General features: G+C 35.0%; 2 protein-coding genes across 5 annotated transcripts; one reads left to right on the forward strand and one right to left on the reverse strand.

The window, feature by feature from the left end:
• Window positions 1-8960: 8960 nt before the first annotated feature.
• Window positions 8961-11320, reverse strand: LOC105125580 (caffeoyl-CoA O-methyltransferase). Its single transcript, XM_011026100.1, has 5 exons — window positions 11104-11320; window positions 10263-10348; window positions 9873-10017; window positions 9493-9624; window positions 8961-9414 (listed from the first exon to the last, which is right to left on the reverse strand). The coding sequence occupies exons 1-5, from the start codon at window positions 11155-11157 to the stop codon at window positions 9127-9129; spliced, it is 705 nt and encodes a 234-aa protein (XP_011024402.1). The 5' UTR covers window positions 11158-11320; the 3' UTR covers window positions 8961-9126.
• A 3798-nt stretch (window positions 11321-15118) lies between these two features.
• Window positions 15119-18991, forward strand: LOC105125589 (heat stress transcription factor A-8-like). Of its 4 annotated transcripts, XM_011026114.1 has the most exons (4): window positions 15119-15741; window positions 17576-18616; window positions 18812-18824; window positions 18867-18991. In XM_011026114.1, exons 1-2 carry the CDS (start codon window positions 15532-15534, stop codon window positions 18545-18547), a joined length of 1182 nt encoding a protein of 393 aa, XP_011024416.1. In that variant the 5' UTR covers window positions 15119-15531; the 3' UTR covers window positions 18548-18616; window positions 18812-18824; window positions 18867-18991. The 4 variants fall into 4 exon arrangements, with proteins under 4 accessions (XP_011024416.1, XP_011024407.1, XP_011024409.1 ...); XM_011026105.1 differs by having other exon boundaries at window positions 18812-18989; XM_011026107.1 differs by having other exon boundaries at window positions 17576-18597; window positions 18812-18989.
• Window positions 18992-19851: the final 860 nt, after the last annotated feature.

Below are 19851 nucleotides of genomic sequence, written 5' to 3' on the forward strand. Positions count from 1 at the left end.
ATAAAAATTATAAATACAAGGACAACGATAACCAAATGAAAACTACAACACCAGTATGATAAAAGTCTTAAGGACCAAACGTATATTTCAACCAGTGCTCGTTGTATTAGTGGCTATCACTGGAACCTTGGCTTTGTCAAAACTCAAATCTCCAATCTCCAATTGAAACCTTTCATTCCATGAAAAAAATTAATAATAATAATAATAATAATAATAAAAAGCCGAAAAGAAGTGCGTGTGCGCACACGTAATACACCACTTGTTTTCCAACACTGTTCCACTCAAGCATCCTTGCCGTCCCTCTTTATTACTGTATGGTTTGAAATGGTAGAAAGCCACAAGCATATTAATTAATCATCACATCTCCTGATTAACACGACAGAGCATACAGATTTTTTAAGCGATTCAACTATGCCCCCGTCACAAATTTCGCCGCTGCCAAATAGCATCACAGCTTCATTCAAATATATTCCCAGGAAAATCCTCCCCGCGAAGAACATCTCAAAAGAGAGAGCTCATCACATGTGAAAACCCAGATTTTAATGCACCCAACAAACCTACACATCAATCACCTGTACTCGACAGTGCTAGGAGTCGAAGATGTTTACAGGCGCCTAAGATTACATAGCTTGAACAAGAATTGAATAATTACACTAATAAAATTACTTGGGAATGAGATGTTGTTTATAGCTATAATCGGAGAACAAGCGTTGTCTGCTTTAGACACCTACTGTTGTTTATGGATAAGTTCATCTATATGCTTTTCTTTTCTTAATTATATTTATTTAGTTTCAATATTTAAATTGCAGAGTTCTTTTCTTATTGAATTTATCGTTCTAAAGCCAGACGTGATCGTCCTGGAATAAGAATAAAGTGGACATGCATCTAGCAAGTTGACTTTCCTGAGGATAATGTAATCAGTTAAATTTGACCTGCCATTTTTTCTTTTATAAAATATGGCTAGTAATCACCGTTCGTACAACGAGGGGGCCTTTTTGACCTTAAATGATAAGATTTCTTAGGGGTAAATTATCTGTCGGTGCTTAATCATTAGTCTTCTTCTTTTTTTTTTATTAAAAAAACTGCTTCGTTACTGCTTGAGTTCAGCAGCGCCGGTGCTCCAGAGATGTCTGGCTATTGTGATGTTAATTATTATTATTATTTTTGGATTTCAAGGAATTTGTGGGGGTGATAAATGAGGTTTGCTTTGATTTTGATTAACGTATATATTGATTTAAATATATCTATTATTTTTTAATTAAAAAAATAGGCGCAGCGACCCCTGTTGTTCGTGGGCTAAGGATCTATTTATGATCGGGCTGGCGCCGTTTCCTTTCCGCACTCTGGCTGCCACAGTCTGCAGTTGTTAAAAGGGAACATCTTTCTTTAAAGCTAGCGTGAAAATCTTTTACAATAAAGATGCAGCATCATATCAGTCAGTGGGAGATCAGCAACTCGGTGAGGACAGTTAAAAAAAAAAAATTATTTTAATTTCTTTTAATTCTTGTCTACATGTTATAAAGTGAGTGCTGAATAAAATAGGAAAAAAATATTTTTTATTTTTATTTTATTTTTAATAAAAAAATATATCATTCTCATTAGAAAATAAAACATTTATTTCTCTCATTCAATTTTTTATTTTTAGAGTATAAATAATAAAAATAAACTATATTTATATTATTCAAAATACTATTTTATCATTTTAACTCTTCTTTAAATACCAACTCCCTTGCAGATCTCCTCTTTGAGAAGCAATACGTCAATCCAAAAGGCATCTCCTCGACCTAACTGATTTAGCTAACCAATCGAATAGAAACCTTTGTTTTATGCATAAAGAAGGAGATCACGCCTGTCCTGGCATCTGGGAAGGAAGAACAGACTGCGACGTTTTTGTGGCTAAGAGATTCCTTTATCATGTGCACAAAGAGAGAAGAAAAAATAAAGATCATGCCTCGACTGGGCATCTGGGAAGGCAGAGCAAACTCGTACGTAATTTTAAGATCTTCACCTGATTGAGATGCCACGAAACTGGAACAATCAGCTAATCTTAACTCGGCATCTTAACAATCAGGACTCGAACTTTTCTAAATTCCTGAAGTGATTAAATAAAGACTTTTGAATCATAACAAAATCGTCTCAATTGAATGAATTTTTATTGGTGCAGAGCTTGCTCACTTTGATTTTAGATTTCCTTTTTTCTAAATATTTTTGGTATTAGATGGAAAATTATGTCATGGAAATAAATGTCCAATGGATGGTTGTTAAAGAATTAAATAAGTTATATACCATATTTTATAATAATTTAAACTATTTTTTTAACGTATTATTATAGTTTTGATGGTAAAATAATCATAAGCTCTAATCTTATCTACTCATTCTATTTAATAAACAATAAATATAAAATAATATGAATTGATATAAGTTTTAAGTTTAAAATTTTGGTATTAGATGGAAAATTATGTCATGGAGATAAATGTCTAATGGATGCTTATTAAAAAATTAAATAAATTATATACCATGTTTTATAATAGTTTAAACTAGTTTTTTTTAAGTATTATCATAGTTTTAATGGTAAAATAATCACAGGGTTTAATCTCATCTGCTCATTCTATTTAATAAACAATAAATATAAAACAATATGAATTGATATAAATTTTAAGTTTAAAAAATTTTAATTTAATATTAAAAAAATATGATTTAAACTACAGATAAATTACATTTTCATTTAAGAATATTCTGAATTATGGTTATCTAGGAGATAAGTGGTGAATAATAATAAAAAAATTAGTGGGGAAACAAAAGAGGCCGAATTCCCTTTAATATCACGAAAGGCACAAATCAGTTGGCATACACTATTAAGATACAACTATGACGTTGCAAAACAACGGGGGGAATGAGTCACCATCAACTTTTAATCGCTTTCTTTAATAAAATATCTTAAATAGATAAAAAAATATCACTCTTGATTTAAGTCGTTTTATGTCACTCTTGACCCTAATAAATTAAAATGCAAAAAACACGCGACGTTGACTTGTTTTAGAAGAATTCTACGATGAATTGAAATTTTCTTACACAAAGGCATTCTCATTACTTCGTAATGAATAACATTACGTAATTATTAAGGTGTCCCACAAGATGTAATGAAGTTGTTTTTTCGATAACAAAATTGAAGTGCAAGCCCAGCTCGGTGCTTGATGATTTTCTTTATTTGACAATATATATACTCACCAAATCATAAAAAAGAAGAAGCATCTATACTGTAAATTCAGTCAAATAAATACCCCTAATTTTTAATTTCAACCAATTGAGTGTAATTAAGAAACTATTTAACAAGGGTGATGGGTTGGGAGATGATATTAATGATGACTCATATTGTGAAGAAAAATACTTAATTGGTGGGGATAAAATTTCAATTTTGAGAAATTACACGTGATTGATTGATCTAAAAATATAAAAAGGTAACCATCTAGGTGGTGGTCAAGTGGTAAAGACTTGGGACTAAGGGGTTTGCTCCCTCTGTGGTCTCAGGTTCGAGTCCTTGGTTGCTCATATGATGGCCACTGGAGGCTTACATGGTCGTTAACTTCAGGGCCCGTGGGATTAGTCGTGGTGCGCGCAAGCTGGCCCGGACACCCACGTTAATCTAAAAAAAATATAAAAAGGTTTGTGTTTGATTAACCGGTGAGAAGTAAATAATAAGTTTTGTTAAAGTTGAATCTAACCAAAAATATTTATGATTTTTTTTAGAATTTTTTTTTATAAAGGAAGATTAAAGCTCTAGGGTGACGAAATTCACACAATATGACTCCGCGGAGATCCTAATAAATAACCTTCAAGCATGCATCCCTAAGGTGTCTCCTTGTGATAAACAATGCCAAATCCGGCAGCCGACAAGCAGCAATGCATCGCTGAAATGCAATACTAACATGCTCATTAAATCCCCTGTCCCCCGTCTCTTCCTTGCTACATAAGATAAAATAGCAGTGGTGTCACCGCCGACAGCCCACAGTTCAGAGATGTCTTGTGCTAGTTTAATTAATTCCTTCCGTAGTCCTTTACGAACACATGAGCGGGAGAAACACAGACAGCAGTTTACGCTTATGATTAACAAGTATGTCCACCTGAAGAAGATCATCCCTCCGGATTAACCATATTCCAGCCGAGAACCCCGAAGCTTTAATTCTCTGCGTTCTTGGAAAAACCGAGCTCTTAATAATTTTAGATGCTGACACCCACGAATCCTGGGTTCAACTATCACAAGAGCCGCTGGTTTATGAACCCCAATGAGCTCACTACACGAAGCTTTAGACAGTTTATGCCTTGTAGCTTGACAATTCCTTATCATCAAACTCGTCATACAAAATAGAAGAGACCGCTGCATTAAACCACAGAGACAAGAGATGGAGTTCCTCAACATCCCTCTGCCATCGATTATTTGCCACGCTATTGATGCTGCCCTTACCTAATTGAAAAATTGCGGTTACCGTACACGCAATGGGCCACCGGTGTGGGTTTCTTATCATCACTTGAAATATCCATGGGTGTATACCAAAAAGCATTGGGCTAATCAGGAAGCGACCTTTTTAACTTCTGATTGGGCTTTCATTGGGCCCTTGTGCTAGGCCTTTAGCTTAGCAAATTGTGCTTGACTAGCTAGAGTGGCAGAAGTGTCCGATTGCATATTAAATTACTCCTCGTATATCCTGGCTAGAATATCAAACCGAGAGCCCCTCTTCTTCTTCTTTTTTGGTTTTTTTTTCACTCCTTCCTTTTTCTGACCAGTGGTATTCTCAAATCCATCCATTCGAGATCTCCGCATCAATCTAGGAATAGGTTGAGCATGAATCTATACCCCAAATTCGCCACCTCCATCCAAACCCGCCTTCCTGTCAGAGTTTCTGGCCACCACCCTAACATCAGAATCTGCAGCAGGTAATACCATCAGAATTATCCATCTCACCCTTGGGATTGGCTTTCGATGGACCAAACAAGCTACCATGGCCAACATAACCACATGAATAGAAAATTTGCTCAGTATCTTCAATGATGATGGAACCTTTAATCAGCAAATCCAAGTTGACGCCAACAGCTAACCCAACAAACTTGCCTCGCAAGCTAGTTTGGGTATTTTGATCAATTTTAACGGTATTGTTAATCATATTCACCCTTGTTCCTAAGATTCGAGGATGATACCAATCTATTGGAAGGTCAGGAAACCGTATACAAACCACTGCCCTTGAGATTTTGCTCTTCGAAATTTATGATTTGAGGGTTGAATTATTAGAGACTATACCAAGAACTTTGGAAGGAATTCCTTGAGAGGTTCAGATAGTACAATTGCCGGTTTGTCGTCCTTTTCAATATGCTATATTGCCATCTTCCACTTCAATCTCTTATAGTTGTGCCTAACCAACTTTGGAAGCCTCCTCTGTTGCTTGTCCATTAACCACTGAGTCCTTGTAATTGTACTCTCTTTCCACCTGAGAACATCATTAGGTGGAGCTGAAATCGGTTGCTTATCCCTAAATTTAACCCTTATGTTACTACGATGATTATCAATCGTTTCAGGTTTATCAGACTTGTCCGGGGCGAGAAAGTTTTCAGGGTCTATCTATAACTTTCCTTTGATTCAAACGATACAAATCAACTTAAAACAATCTGTAAAACCATACCAAACGAAATTTAATGAATTTTATTTTGGCTGGAAGCTATTTCACTAGCAAGCACAATTATAAGTTCTAACAGCAGTAACAACCCCATAAAGGAAGGAACGAGACTTGGCGTTGGTTCTGTTGTCAGAGTATCTGGGTTATTTGTAAATCTCGTAGCGGTGAAGCAATTAAGGGCTTAATGGTTGCTTAACCGACGCAAATTAAGAAAGTTCGGCTGCTCTGCAGGGACAATGTTCTGGCTTGCCTGCTCTGACAATGAAGCTTCGATTGCAAATGCTAAATGTTGAGTACTGCAGACTTATTATATGGCATTAGATCCTGACCAGGCTCCCAGGTGGAAGTTGAGAATTGATGGAAGTGCTGTCTAGTGTAACCCTGCAGATGATGCTCGTATTGGTGGTCTTATTGGAGATCTTTGTGCGCATGTATTGAGGGTGATTGGTTTTTCTTGCTAATTTCTATATTGGTTTAACTTCATTCGGTCATGGTAGTCGAGCTACTGGCTTGGAGAAGAGTTATATATTGCTTTGGATAAAAAAACCGTAGCTTTATCCTCTTGCTCTCTAGTCTCCACCATCTATCTCCAGTCGACCCCCACCATCCACCAACGATGGAATTGACAGTTTCTACAGCCTGAGCATCATCATGAAGACACAAAAACAAATTAAGAGGCAAAACAAAACAAAATCCACGGCCAGTACGGCAATCTACACCAGATCATGTCATAAAAGCATGATCAGCACGTACACCTTTCCCATGATCACCCAATTCTCCATTTCTCAATTCTAAGCCTCTCTTTAGTTAGTGTTTAGGACGCGGTTCAACAGGTGTTTTTAAAAAATTTAAAAAAGTTATTTTTTATTTTTATTAAAATTTAATATGATTTATATGTTTTGGATTGTTTTGATGTGATGTTAAAAATAATTTTTAAAAAATAAAAAAATAATTAATATATATTTTAATAAAAAAATTATTTAAAAAATAATTGCTGCAATGTTCTCAAGCACACTCTAACTATCCATCCTAATTCCTCCTCTTCTTTTTACTGTTGATTCTCTCTTGTTCATGCCATCCTCGTGATTTGTATCTTCAACGTAAAGGCTATGTAAGATGTTGATCGGAGAGCCTAGCACTAAACCAAGATCGACAATTCAAAAATATATATATATATTTTTTAAAATAGACCTATCAATAACACCTCTTCACATCAAGTTTCATATTCCAAACCTAAAATATAATGAAAAAATCTAAAAAAATAAATTCAAATATAGAAATTCAGGCCAGCCCAAGTCCAAGTGCAACACTAAAAAAGTTTGAATTTAAGCACCCAAGCTCAGCTTTATAGAGAGTATGTAGGGAGCACATCTAATATGAGTGTGGCATGCCCAACATCCCCGTGAACTCAAACTTCTTTAATTATGTTGATAGTGCATCTCAAATCTTACATGTTTAGTTTTAAGTAGCCTGCTTGAATTTATTTCTTAACTCTAATAGGTTTGAGTCCAACACTTATTATTTAGGTATTAATTATTAATCATTTGATTTATTAGACATTACTTGTTATTAGTTATTAATTCTTTAAGTTTTTTATATTAAGTCATTATATATCCTTAATTATAAAAAATATATCAAATTATTTAAATTAAAAAAATTCATTAATTAGCTAATATATTGACCTTATTTTTAAGTATATTAAATTTTAGGGCTCATCGGGTATTCACATGAGAGCTAAGCACTAACCAAGATGAGCTAATTATTTGTGTTTGACAAATTAAATATTATTTTTAATATATACTTAAACTAAAAAATATTTAAAAGAAAGCACCCTAACACACTCAATCACCCGGCAAGTGCTTGATGCCGACGGAGAGATATGTAGTTATTAAAAAGATGGATCTGTGGCAGATGTCGCGAATTCGATAGGTAGAGAGCTGATGGGTTCAGATAGTGATAGGATCCATGATTTGATACAAATAAAAATAAGAAAAGGCATTGAGGTGAGGTCGCATGAGTTTCATGCATTTTAAAACAAATTATTTTTTTCTTTTTTCTTTTTTAATATTATAAATTCTAAAACAAAATGAGTCCACGTGCTTAAAAGGACATTTAAGTGGGATCATAAATTGAAGTGTAATCGAATGGAAACCTAGGTTTGGTTAATAGAAAAACCCATTTAAACTTTCAATTTTATTTTATACCGGGATTAAAAAAAATAGAATAACTTATTTAGAGATTACACGTGCTTTTTTAACCAAGAATATAGAGCAATTTAATATATTTTTCTAAAAAAACAAAACACTTCTATTCCACTTTGGTGCAGAAGAATCCCGTAATCCAATTCCTTGCAATATCGAGTTGTTTTTTCCTAAAATATTACCGATTGTTTTAATTCACACAATTGTATCCTTCTACTTTTATTATAAAAATTTAAAATACATGAGAGTTTTGCCGTGATTTTACACAATAAAAATACATTTTTATTTTTAAACTCACCTAGTTCAGTCTGAGGGGTAGAAATGTATTTGGGTATTGGTCCACCTATCTAATTATAGCAATGCCAAGTTCGGTGCTCTCACCTAATTATGTTGAATTTGAACTATGACCTCACACATCACCATTTTAAAGTCCTCTGGTACCGTGGAGTGAGGACTTTAATAAGTAGATAGGGGCTCTATGGGAGTGACACACGTCCAATTCCTATGGGGCCATTGCATTGACGGTGTTTAATCTTTAAAGCTAACTACATTAATTGTGCTAAATAAATTTCGCTTAATTTCAAACACAATTACTTTAATATATATATAAAAAAAAGTAAGAGAGAGAGGAGGCTCCGACCTCCATCTCTCCACCCAATCTCGCCACGTTCTCGTTCCACTTATCCACCACCACAGCCAAAGCTTGAGGCGAAAACCAACCTACCACGGCCTCCACCTCCTCACCCATATAACACAAGCCATCCCTATCAAATCATCTCAACTCTCAAACAAAACTCAAAATATACAAATGATCCGAAAATCGCATAATCTATTTGTACAATGGAGTCCAGATTTGGGCTAGTTTTATAGAATAAAAAATGGATGATTCAAGTTATTTTTTATGGGATGACAGCACTCTAAATCCATTCATATATTCAAGTAAGCCTTTTTGAAACTTATTCCATTCATCGCATCATTTTTTTTTTAAAATACATGCACTTCAATATTTTAGGGTTATGAGTTTAATTTGAAAGATATCTTGAAAAAAAAAAAAAAAACTTAGAAGTTCAGTTACGTCAATAGAAATTTAAGCTTGACAACGATCTATGAAATTAAACTGCTATAAGAATACATAAATTTATTTGTTCTGCTCCCATAAAATAGTTTTACAGAACGTGCTAGCATTATTAGGGATAAGTACCCCAAATGAAAATAAAACAAAAACAGAGAGAGATCTCAAATCTGCATGGGATAAATGTTTAGCAAAGGCGCCTGCATAGTGTAACGCCATCACCGATGGAAATTTGTGAAATCTCCACGCGGGGATCAGAGCTTAGAAGTTTATTGAACTCCATTATGTCTGTCCTGACCATCCTCAAAGGCTCTGGCGCCTCATCTACTTCTTTTGCAACTAAGCCATACCATAACGTATTATCATAAGCAATAATCCCTCCAACTTTAACTAATTTCAATAATTGCTCGTGATAGTGCTTGTAGTTAGACTTGTCGGCATCCACGAATGCAAAGTCAAATTCTGGCTGCTTGTCCTGAAAATGCAAAGATAATCATAAAACTAGCACATCAGCAAAGAAATTAAAGAAAGAGGGAAAGGATGAAAAGCCTACATTGCTGAGCATTTCGTTTAGAATTGGGGCGGCTTCTGATTGGATAAAATTTATTTTATCCTCCACGCCAGCCTTTTGAATGAATGGCAATCCAATTTCATAAGCTTCTCGATCTTTGTCTATTGCTGTCACCTACAGGCACAAACTGTGCACTCTTAAAGACATGATCGCCAGTTCTCATCATAAAGAAAATAACTCAGTGCAGATGTAACAACTGTTGCATACGTTGTTGAACATACCTCAAAAAATGAAAAAAAAAAACAAGGATTATGGTTCTTAAGTGGATTGTATTATTGGTCATTTAGTCGCAAAAATCAAGCATGAACGCCGTTGTGTATCTTAAAGCCAATTGTTGCTTTCTTCACATGTTAATAACCTACCTGGCCATCGTCGGGCAAGGCGAGTGCTGTGGAAAGGAGAGAGTAGCCTGTAAAAACACCAACCTCCAGTGTTCTCTTGGGATTCATTAATTTCAAAAGCATCGACAGGAAACGCCCTTCATCAACTGGCACAGACATCCCACTTCTGCAATGGAGATTTCAAAGGAAAAGGATTCAATTCACAAGTCGCAGAGATGCATACTCTAAACAGAAAGAACCCCAGAAATACTTGATTATTATTGTTCACGTCTTTTTCGTGGCTTGAAATTCATAACTTACTCAATTTCAATTGCTTGCACTTGTAACTCGTAGTGAGTGACTCTCAATATTAGACTAGAAATAGAAGAAAAAGGAAATTATTTTCTTTTATGAAATTGCACCGACACTTACAAGCTGCCATATTTCTTAGTTGTTGCTTCTCGTAGCTCCTTGAGCTGTTCATGCTCCCCAGGATATGCACTAGTTTCGTATATATACTATATATTTATTCAGGAAGTAAGAGAAATATTAGAACAAGGGAGCTTACACTCAAAATAAACAACTCTTACAAGCAGGTAGATCATGCGCATGTTTCATACTGAGCGATCAATATGAACATAATCAAATTAATGCAGAAAAGGTAAAATTGCAAAACATCAATTGAATTTTTTTGAGAAAAATTATCTTGTTTTGCAGTGAAAAGTTGAATATAATTTCCTCTACTATCCTAAAAGAAAAGTGAAGTTTGTCTTTTCTCTTGTCATAAAAAAAAAAAAAACTTGCACTTGCTAAGATCATTTAATCAGTATCAAGCATGGAAGCCTAAACCTTTGGATCGATCCACATACAATGAGATTATTTTGTTTCATCATTTTCACATAAACTTACATGGCAACTAGATCAGCAAAATCCTCCTCACTCTCATACCCAATTTTGCGCAATTTATGGTAAACTCGACTGATTAATTAAAAAAAAAAAAAGAGCAAACAGTTTGTGGGAGTCAGAAGAAGTGAAAATTCTAGCATTTGAAGTTGAATGTGGTAAAAGAGTTCGAATCTCAAGCTGAAGTTAAATGGTTCTCCAATCTGCTAACCTATCCAGAAGAACAAAGTACAGTGCATGGAAGATTTGAAAACGAGTATTTATTTTATTGTTCCGCGCTGGCTAGGGGAGTAACAGTGATTATAGAAGAACTTAGCACGTATGATTATAAACACAGTGAGAGAAAAGAGAAAAGAGAAAAGAGGGAGACCTGTTTTAGAGCCTCGCTTTGGAGGATTCCTTTAGCAGGTAAAACGAAAGCCATTGTTGGCTTGGTTTCTTCAGCCTTGGGCTCAAGGGACTCCAACTTAGATCATTAGCTCGGTCTCCCTTGTTAGCAGTATGGATCAATTTAAAGAACAAACCCCGTGTGCTAATTGTACAAAAGATTCCTTTTCTTTATCACTCAATCACTTCACCACCAAGTCTAAGATGATAGCTGGAACCGATAATTTTACGTTTCTTTATTGGTGTCTGACTTTTTAAATCTATAATTTATTTTTTAAATTGTTTTTATATTTAAAAATATATTAGATTAATATTTTTCTTTAAAAACTCTTTTTACATGATATGTTAAAAAAAAATATTTAAAATAAAAAAACTCAATAAAACGCCCTCCAAAAGTACTATTAGAAGAGACCATATGATTATTTGTTTTTTATATTTTTTATTTAAGAATATTAAATTAATATTCTTAAATGTTTGTCAGTAATTTTAATATAATAATATCAAGAATAAAAATATTATTTTAATTAAAAATATTATTAAAAGATACGCTACACAACTCGTTATCGAATAATAAAGACGCTATCTCGAAACTAAAATGCCCGCAGGCTAAGAATATGTTCCAAAGGTGTAACAATATCATATTCCAAAGTTCAAATCTGGATGGAATGTGAGATTCGATCGAGTATTATTATATCTATTGGGTTCGATGCGCAGAAAGTAAGAAAAAATAGACTGGTAAATTGACCGTGAATTCAAGTTTGTTGCCAGGGAACAGTTTTTTATTTTTCTTTTCTTTTCAGATTGCGTAATAGTTAATTTCTGTTTTGATAAGATAGTATAATTAAGAATATTTTCTTAAGCTTTGAATGTGCATAGATTACAAATGCACTTTAAAAAAACCATAGCCAGACAAAGCACGAACTCCCGATGCTATTAACATAACACACCTTTTTTTTTTTTTTTTTTAAGGGAAGCATTATCTCTCTGTCTTTCCTTTATTTATTTGGAATATTTAGTAGTATGATAAATAATTTTTTATTTAAAAATACATTAAAAAAAATAGGATAAATTCTTTCATATATATGCGAAGCATAGGAGAAACAAAACCAAACAGCCTTGATCAATGACAAAGAGACACCGGCAGACAGATATAGCAGAGATCACGACGAAGACTATTCGAACACAACACAGCAGATGGCTTAGAGACTCAAACTAACATGATAGGCGCGGAACACTGGCAGAATTGCCGATCGACAGAACCTACAACTTAGGTCGATGCCGTAATGGCCATCGACCAAAGAAACCATAACTATTAATCAACCCACAACAGCATCAAACAACGACCCAGATCTGCTTGAGATAAATTTTCAGTAAAGTCGCCTGCAAAATGTAACGCCATCACCAATGGAAACTTGAGAAATCTCCACACGGGGGTCGGAACTTAGCTGTTTATTGAATTCCTTGATATCCATCGTGGAATTCTTCATATGCTCTGGCTCCCCATGCTCTTTTTTTGCAACAAAGCCAAACCACAACGTGTTGTCGTAAGCAACAATCCCTCCAATTTTAACCAGTTTCAGTAATTGCTCATGATAATTCTTGTAGATGGACATGTCAACATCAACGAATGCAGAGTCAAATTCTGGCTGCTTGTTTGTCCTGAAATAAAAGTGAAAATTAGTTAAACTAGCCCATGAATTAGAAAAAAGGAAGAAAGGTTGAAAAGCTTGCCTTGGTGAGCATTTCACTTGAAACTGAGGTGGCATCCGATTGAATGAATTTGATTCTATCTTCCACTCCAGCCTTTTGAATGAATGGCAATCCAAATTCATAAGCTTCTTGATTCGTGTCTATTGCTGTTATCTATAGCACAAACTATAATCACTCTAAAACATATAATAATATTCTCATCGTAATGAAAATTACTGTATAACTAATTGCTACATTTGCATACGATGATCTTACCTCGACAATAAAAGTATGTTATAATTTGGTTTTTATTGTTTTTAGATTATATTTATTCTTCAATCAATGGCACAAATCAAACAAGCTTGAATGCAACGTGGAGCTGCCTACCTGGTAATCCTTGGGCAGGGCGAGTGCTGTGGAAAGAAGAGAATAGCCTGTGAAAGCACCAATCTCTAGTGTCCTGTTGGGATTCATGACTTTCAAAAGCATCGATAGGAACAGAAATCTCACTTCCGCAATGAAATTCAAAGAACAAGGATACACCTCACAAGGACTCTAATTCGTAAACGTACTTAAAATAAATAAATAACCCTAGCTAATAAGTTGATTGTGATCAGTGTTCATGTGTTTTTCTTGATTTGGAATTCGTAGCCTGTATATTCATGTTTTCAGATCACTCGAATATTTCTTTAATCTAATTTTCTGCTTGCATTATAACTCGTAGCTTATTAACTCTCAATGTCAGACTAAAAATATAAAAAAAAACGATCAGGTTTTAATGAAATTTCACCCAGACATTTTACTTACAAGCTGCTATATTTCTTAACTGTTGCTTCTCTTAGCTCCTTGAGGTGGTGTTCATGCTTTCCAGGAAATGCACCTGTTTCATATTTATACTATATATTTTTCAGTAACTGAGAGAAATATTAGAGCAAAGAGGATTCCAAAAAAACCAAATTACTCTTACAAGCAAGAAGATGATGAATCTCTTTCGAAAAAACATGTTTTACACTGATCGACCACCAACGGTGTGGCCTGCCGCCGGTCCTGTTTGATGATGAAGTTGAAATTTTCTCAAGAGAATTATAAGCCTTTCCATGTATGATTACTGGCTTTGCAATTGAGTTATTAAAGGTTCCTGAATTTCGGCCTTTCGAGCATCTATGAAACCGGTTTTTTAACAGGTTCAAGAAACTTTACGATGTTTAAGTTAAGCACTAATGTAGATGGGGGAACCTACGAGACTGTATGTTTCTGTAAGAAAGTTCCAAGAGATGATGAAAGTTTGAACTTTGAAGGGTAGAACGTAAGCTCTCTCCTTCACGTCTCCTGAGACCTAATCCGAGCCCATACCAAATGAATAGTGGGCTTAGGCAAGCCCTAACTAAACCCGGCAAGGTGATAATGAGTTTGGATTTGAGCCCACCCTTTTTAGCTAGTGGCTTTGGATAAAAGATTAATCACCGTTGAGTTAGGATTAGTTTAGAAGCCCATCACATCTATCGCTCCCTAAAGTTTCTGTGTTCTTGATGAGGGTAGCATCCAGAAACAGACGCTCCTCGAAGGAGCGATATATGAAATACTTTACCTCGTCTATATTATTTTTTTATTCTAAGGAGATAGAAAGGGTTAATATTTTTAAATCATATGTGCAATTATTAAGATACTCTCTGGCACTTACACGTGTTTAAAAATATCAATGAATACATATTTTTCAATGTTTATCCTTAGATGTAATTTCTTAAATATATATTTTTCTTACCCAACACAATATGTAATCAAACAATTTTGCTATCAAACCCTTTTTTTATATATAAATCCTAATGATTTTTTTATATAATAATAATATTTTTTTATTTTATAATTCTCAAGCAGTGTATTTTTTTCGCATATTAATTTTAACACCAATTTTATATTTATAACTTAGTAATATTAAGGAAATGTTCAAGAATATTGTAATGGTTAATATTTAAAATGTTTTTCCTTCAGGAATAAATTAAAATAATATATTTTTTATTTTTAAAAATTTAATTTTAATATCATCATATTAAAATAATCTAAAAAAATAAATTTAATTTTAAAAAAACTTTTAAAACATAAAAAAAAAAGTTCAAAAGTTAAGCCTATAAAAGCCTACATGTGAAGAAAAAAATCATGTCAGCAAGGTGAAAAAGATTTTTTATTTTTGTGTAATGGATTAGTTGATGGTTTTCCAACTCAATCACGAGGAATGTTCAAGTTCAAAACTCGTTTATTTTTTTATTATTGTTATTGTTGTTGTTATTATTATTATTATTTGGAAAGGACTTTTCTTGCTAGCTGCTTCCATTGACTATAAGGAAAAGAATAAAGAAGGGAGAAAAAAAAAGAAAAGATGAAGGAACCAAAGCAACTCAACAAACAGACGTCAAACATTAACTAGCCACGAACTCAGAACTATCCCACTGCAGACGAGCCCCGGGCCCCCAACCGCAGGACAGAAAACCTCTCCAAAACTTATCAAGACAGACAAGAAGCGCACTACAGAATCCTATCGGAATCCCTCATTCCGTACAACCATCCATATAATATTCCCTTCATACCCTTGTTGTCCTTGCCTTCTCATCCCCTGGAGTGGAGTCAGGTCTCAGATAGATATATATATCTTGACTTCTCCGTCCAAATAGAAGAGGAAGTCTTCTGCAGAACCCAAGAAGAGGAAATCTGTTGGTGTTTTTCAATAATGGTGAAATCAAGCGATAGTGGGGTGGCTCCTTTCTTGAAGAAATGCTATGAAATGGTAGGTGATGAGTCAACAAATTCGATAATCTCATGGAGCCAAACCAATGACAGCTTTGTCATATGGGACATGACTGAATTCTGTGTCCAATTGTTGCCCAAGTACTTCAAGCACAGCAATTCTTCTAGTTTTGTCAGACAGCTCAATATCTATGCAAGTTCGCTCTTTTCTCTCTCTTGCTCTCTTTCTTTGTATTCTATAATGGGCTGCTTTTCTCTCGCTTGGTTCTTTCTTGTTTAGGCTCTGTCATTGGATTTTAATTGTGGGGTTTTGATTGATTGATTGATTCTAAGTGGATGTTGGAAATTTCTTGAATATAAAAAATTAATTTGAAAAATATTTTCAAATTCTGGGTTAGTTTCTCGTCGGTGACATGAAGAATCGTTTGAGTTTTCAAAGCAGTGTGAACTTGTTACAAACGATTGTTTCTGTTCTATGTTGCATTTTGATCTTTGAATTGAAAGTAGATGATATTCTTATCTGTGTATTTCTAGATTGTTGAAATGCAATGTGTCTGTTCTATGTTGCATTTTTATCTTTGAATTGAAAGTAGATGATATTCTTGTATCTGTATTTCTAGATTGTTGAAATGCAACGTGAAATTGTCCGTTGCAACACTTTTGATTCTTAATAATGGTAAATAGTACCAAGATATAGTTTCTTAATTGCTATTAGCTTGCTGGTTCTGTGTTTGAAGACTGTCTTCCTAGAACACTGACATTCATGTACATAGAGGGAGGATATAACTAAGGCTGTCCCCATGTGGCGGTGAAGCAATTTCTAGGGATGTGTGGTCAATAAGATAGATAAAGATCTTACACATTGCTTTGTTGCATGCCATCTATCTTGAAAGATTGCCGTCGCAAATTTCATAGCCTGCCCTTTGTGTTTTTACTGATAAATTACTCATCTTATGTTTTTTATGAAGGTCGTCCTTTACAAGCAATTCTTTTTGTGCTTCTTTTTTTCTTTCTCATGTGCTTGGGTGGGCATCCAGTGTTGGAGGAAATGATGCGATGGAAAAAACAGGAGCCAATTAACTCATCTCCAGTTAGAATTTCAGTGTATAGACTCATTAACCTGAGTTATAAATGTCCAAGTGGCGATAGATTAAAGTTAAGACTTAAGACTGATATTGTTACCACCATTCCCTAGGTGTCCTCTCTGCATCTTTAAAGCAGCATTTTGGTGGCAAACTGTGCACATGTAAAAGAGGAATGATTCCAATTGATTGCTGTTCTTCCTCACATAAATGCGTACCATTTCCCCTTTCTTGAGTACAACATTGTGACAATTCTACTTCCTTTTTCTTTGGCTTCAAATCTGACCAAGCTAAGAAACAAAGAGAGTGGACACAAAGGTTCAGAATTACATAGTTGCTAATTTGTTCTTTGAAGGAATTATTTGAAAATGAATCTTGCGAAAATATTGTATTGCATTGTCTTTTCATATGTAACAGTTATGCTTGTAAACTGATTTAAAATATGCTAACTAGCCTTTATCTGCTCCTATGAGAATGACAACAATTAAGCTTATGTATGTCTACAGAAGTTTATATCCAAGCGATTTCATAACGATCTAGAAATATATGAAACAGGAAGTAAAGCAAAAATTGACCAATATTCCCAGAGTTTTTCCTTGTTCATCCTTCTTGTTTGATATTTGTAAGAAGTTTGGATATTTTTGGGCCTTTGGCCTTGTAAAATGGTTTCTGAAAATTTCTCTTTGAGGAATCAATGTGCATAACTTGTATAAGAAGCTTGAGGGTGTTTAGAAATTGTGTGTAACTTTGGGATATCATTTCTTGTGACAAAATTGTGCAGTGCAACCAATGTTTATGGTAGAGAATAGCGTAGTTCAGTTGCTATACATGTAAATCCTGCCCCATCCCCTATCCTCCTGTGCCCCGTGGTGGGTGCATGTGCATGTGTTAAATCCGAAATAAAATGCTTTATTCAAGAATTTAATAATTATGAACTTCTTCCAGGGATTTAGAAAGATCGATACAGATCATTGGGAATTTGCAAATGATGGATTTATCAGAGGGCAGAAACATTTGTTAAAGAATATCAGCAGGAGGAAAAATTCACAGGGCACAGACAATCGAAAATTAGTGCTGCAGCAGGACAACTCCGTTGAACACCATGAAAGCGTTGAAAATGTGGGTCTCTGGAAGGAAGTTGAGAACCTAAAGACAGGTAAAATTGCAATGACGCAGGAGTTGGTTAGGCTCAGCCAGCACCAGGAAACTGCAGACAATAAGTTGCTTCTTTTGAGGGATCGGCTTCAGGGAATGGAAAAGAATCAGCAGCAGATGCTGTCTTTCTTAGTGATGGCAATGCAAAAAAGCCCAGGGTTTCTAGCCCAGCTACTACACAAAAAGGAAAATAATTGGAGGATGGCTGAGCCAGGAAGCATTGTGGAGCAGGTTGCAGATGATGCTGAGCCATTGGCTTCTGAGGGGATGATAGTAAGGTACCAGCCACCAGTGGATGAGACGTTTGAGCCCATGCATGCACCACCAATTGGTCCAGAAAATCCACGAGAATCTAACCCATCTTCTGCTGGGATGAAAGATTTTTTTTTGAGTTCAGAATTTACGGAGCTGCTTATGGATGAAAATTTGGGTTTTGAAAATCATGCCCCATTCATTCTACCAGAATTAGTAGATGATGGTGATTGGGAGCAGCTGCTTTTAGCCAATCCTTTCGTTGCAAACATTAAAGATTCCAAAACAGATTATGAAGAGCCCACTGATGCTGAAACTGATACAGGAACAGCAGTTCCAGGAAAACAGCTGGAAAGATCTCAAGATTTTGAAAATTTAATTGAACAAATGGAGAAGCACCATAACTTGGAAAACCAAGCTACTGATGAAGGTCCTCACTTCGAGAAGCCTCGGAACTTGGAAATTCTAACTAAGCAGATGGGTCTTTTGGCTTCCGAGACAAACCGCTAACATACCGTACAATGGAAAACTACATAGAAAGTTATATGGATATTGGATAGGTAATTTTAACTAGACAAAGTAAGTTGGTTCTCCCTAGCCTCTTCTTCAGAATGCATTTCCAAAAAAAAAAAAAAAAGGCTACTTACAATACATGCCATTTTTATTACTTGAGATTGCATTGTCTTTCGAAGTATTTAAGATTTTCATGTTCATGTCAGCAAGTTCAATGTTTAATTCCTATATGCTGATTCCTCTTTATTTGTTCATTGACAGATTTGTGGCGCCGGAGCAGGTCTTCTCCGCACCTTCTGTGACCACTTACATGCAGTGTTTTCTTCCATTGAAAATGACGCCACACATTATATATTGTAATCTTCAGCAATGCTATACAGTCGATGCATATTATTACTTAATAGATTCGGTAATCTAAGGTGGTATGAGCATTCGATTATATATCCAACAATTTGACCAAAACCATGGCTCAATCGCAGTACCTAATCTACGCATGAGCCATGCGTAGATTGGTACTGCGATTGAGCCATGGTTTTGGTCAAATTGTTATCCAAATGAGTTTGCTTCATTTTTCATCGTAAGTGATGATCCCAAAACACCATCAGCCTGTTAACGATGCTTCACAGATCCTGTCCATACAGAGGACATCCTAGTAAATCAAAACTCGCATTACTTGGTTAAAGTCCCACCAGAAAATGATGTGGTTAATCAGGGTATAAGAATGAACATAGGGTAGGAGTAATGATTTTTTTTTTATGGAGCAACAAGGTTTGAATGTTGGGAAGAACAAGGGGCAAACGAGCATTTCCAAGATTTTGATGAAACAGAGCTCCGACTCTGATAACAAGAAGGATTTTTGAATGCATAAAGAAGCAACTCAATTGTGAGGAAAAACTTCCCAAAGCTACCATGATATTGAAACGGATTCAAACATAGGCACGGGAAAAAACTGGTGCAATTATTTGAATTGTTGGGATTACATGATAGGAACTAGGAGAATTATGGGTGGACAGCCTTAGCCATACCAAATGCTGCAGCAGAAGCATCGGCATCAATAAGGGCCGCAGTTCTCAAAGCACTTCTAAATGTTTTATTACCAGTGAAGTAACCCTTGGCATCGCCAAAGATTAGCAACCACAGCATCTAGAGCTCTTGGAATGAACATGCATTATCTGTAGGCTCTTCTTGGACCTGGCTTCTCCAATCCTAGCTTAAAACAGTATACATGTAATTATAGACCTTCGTTTCAGTAATTTTGGTTTTGTGTGGTACAACAGCTAATTTTATGATAGTATAGAATC

Source organism: Populus euphratica, unplaced genomic scaffold, assembly GCF_000495115.2.
Source record: "Populus euphratica unplaced genomic scaffold, PopEup_1.0 scaffold1.1, whole genome shotgun sequence".
NCBI lineage: Eukaryota > Viridiplantae > Streptophyta > Magnoliopsida > Malpighiales > Salicaceae > Populus > Populus euphratica.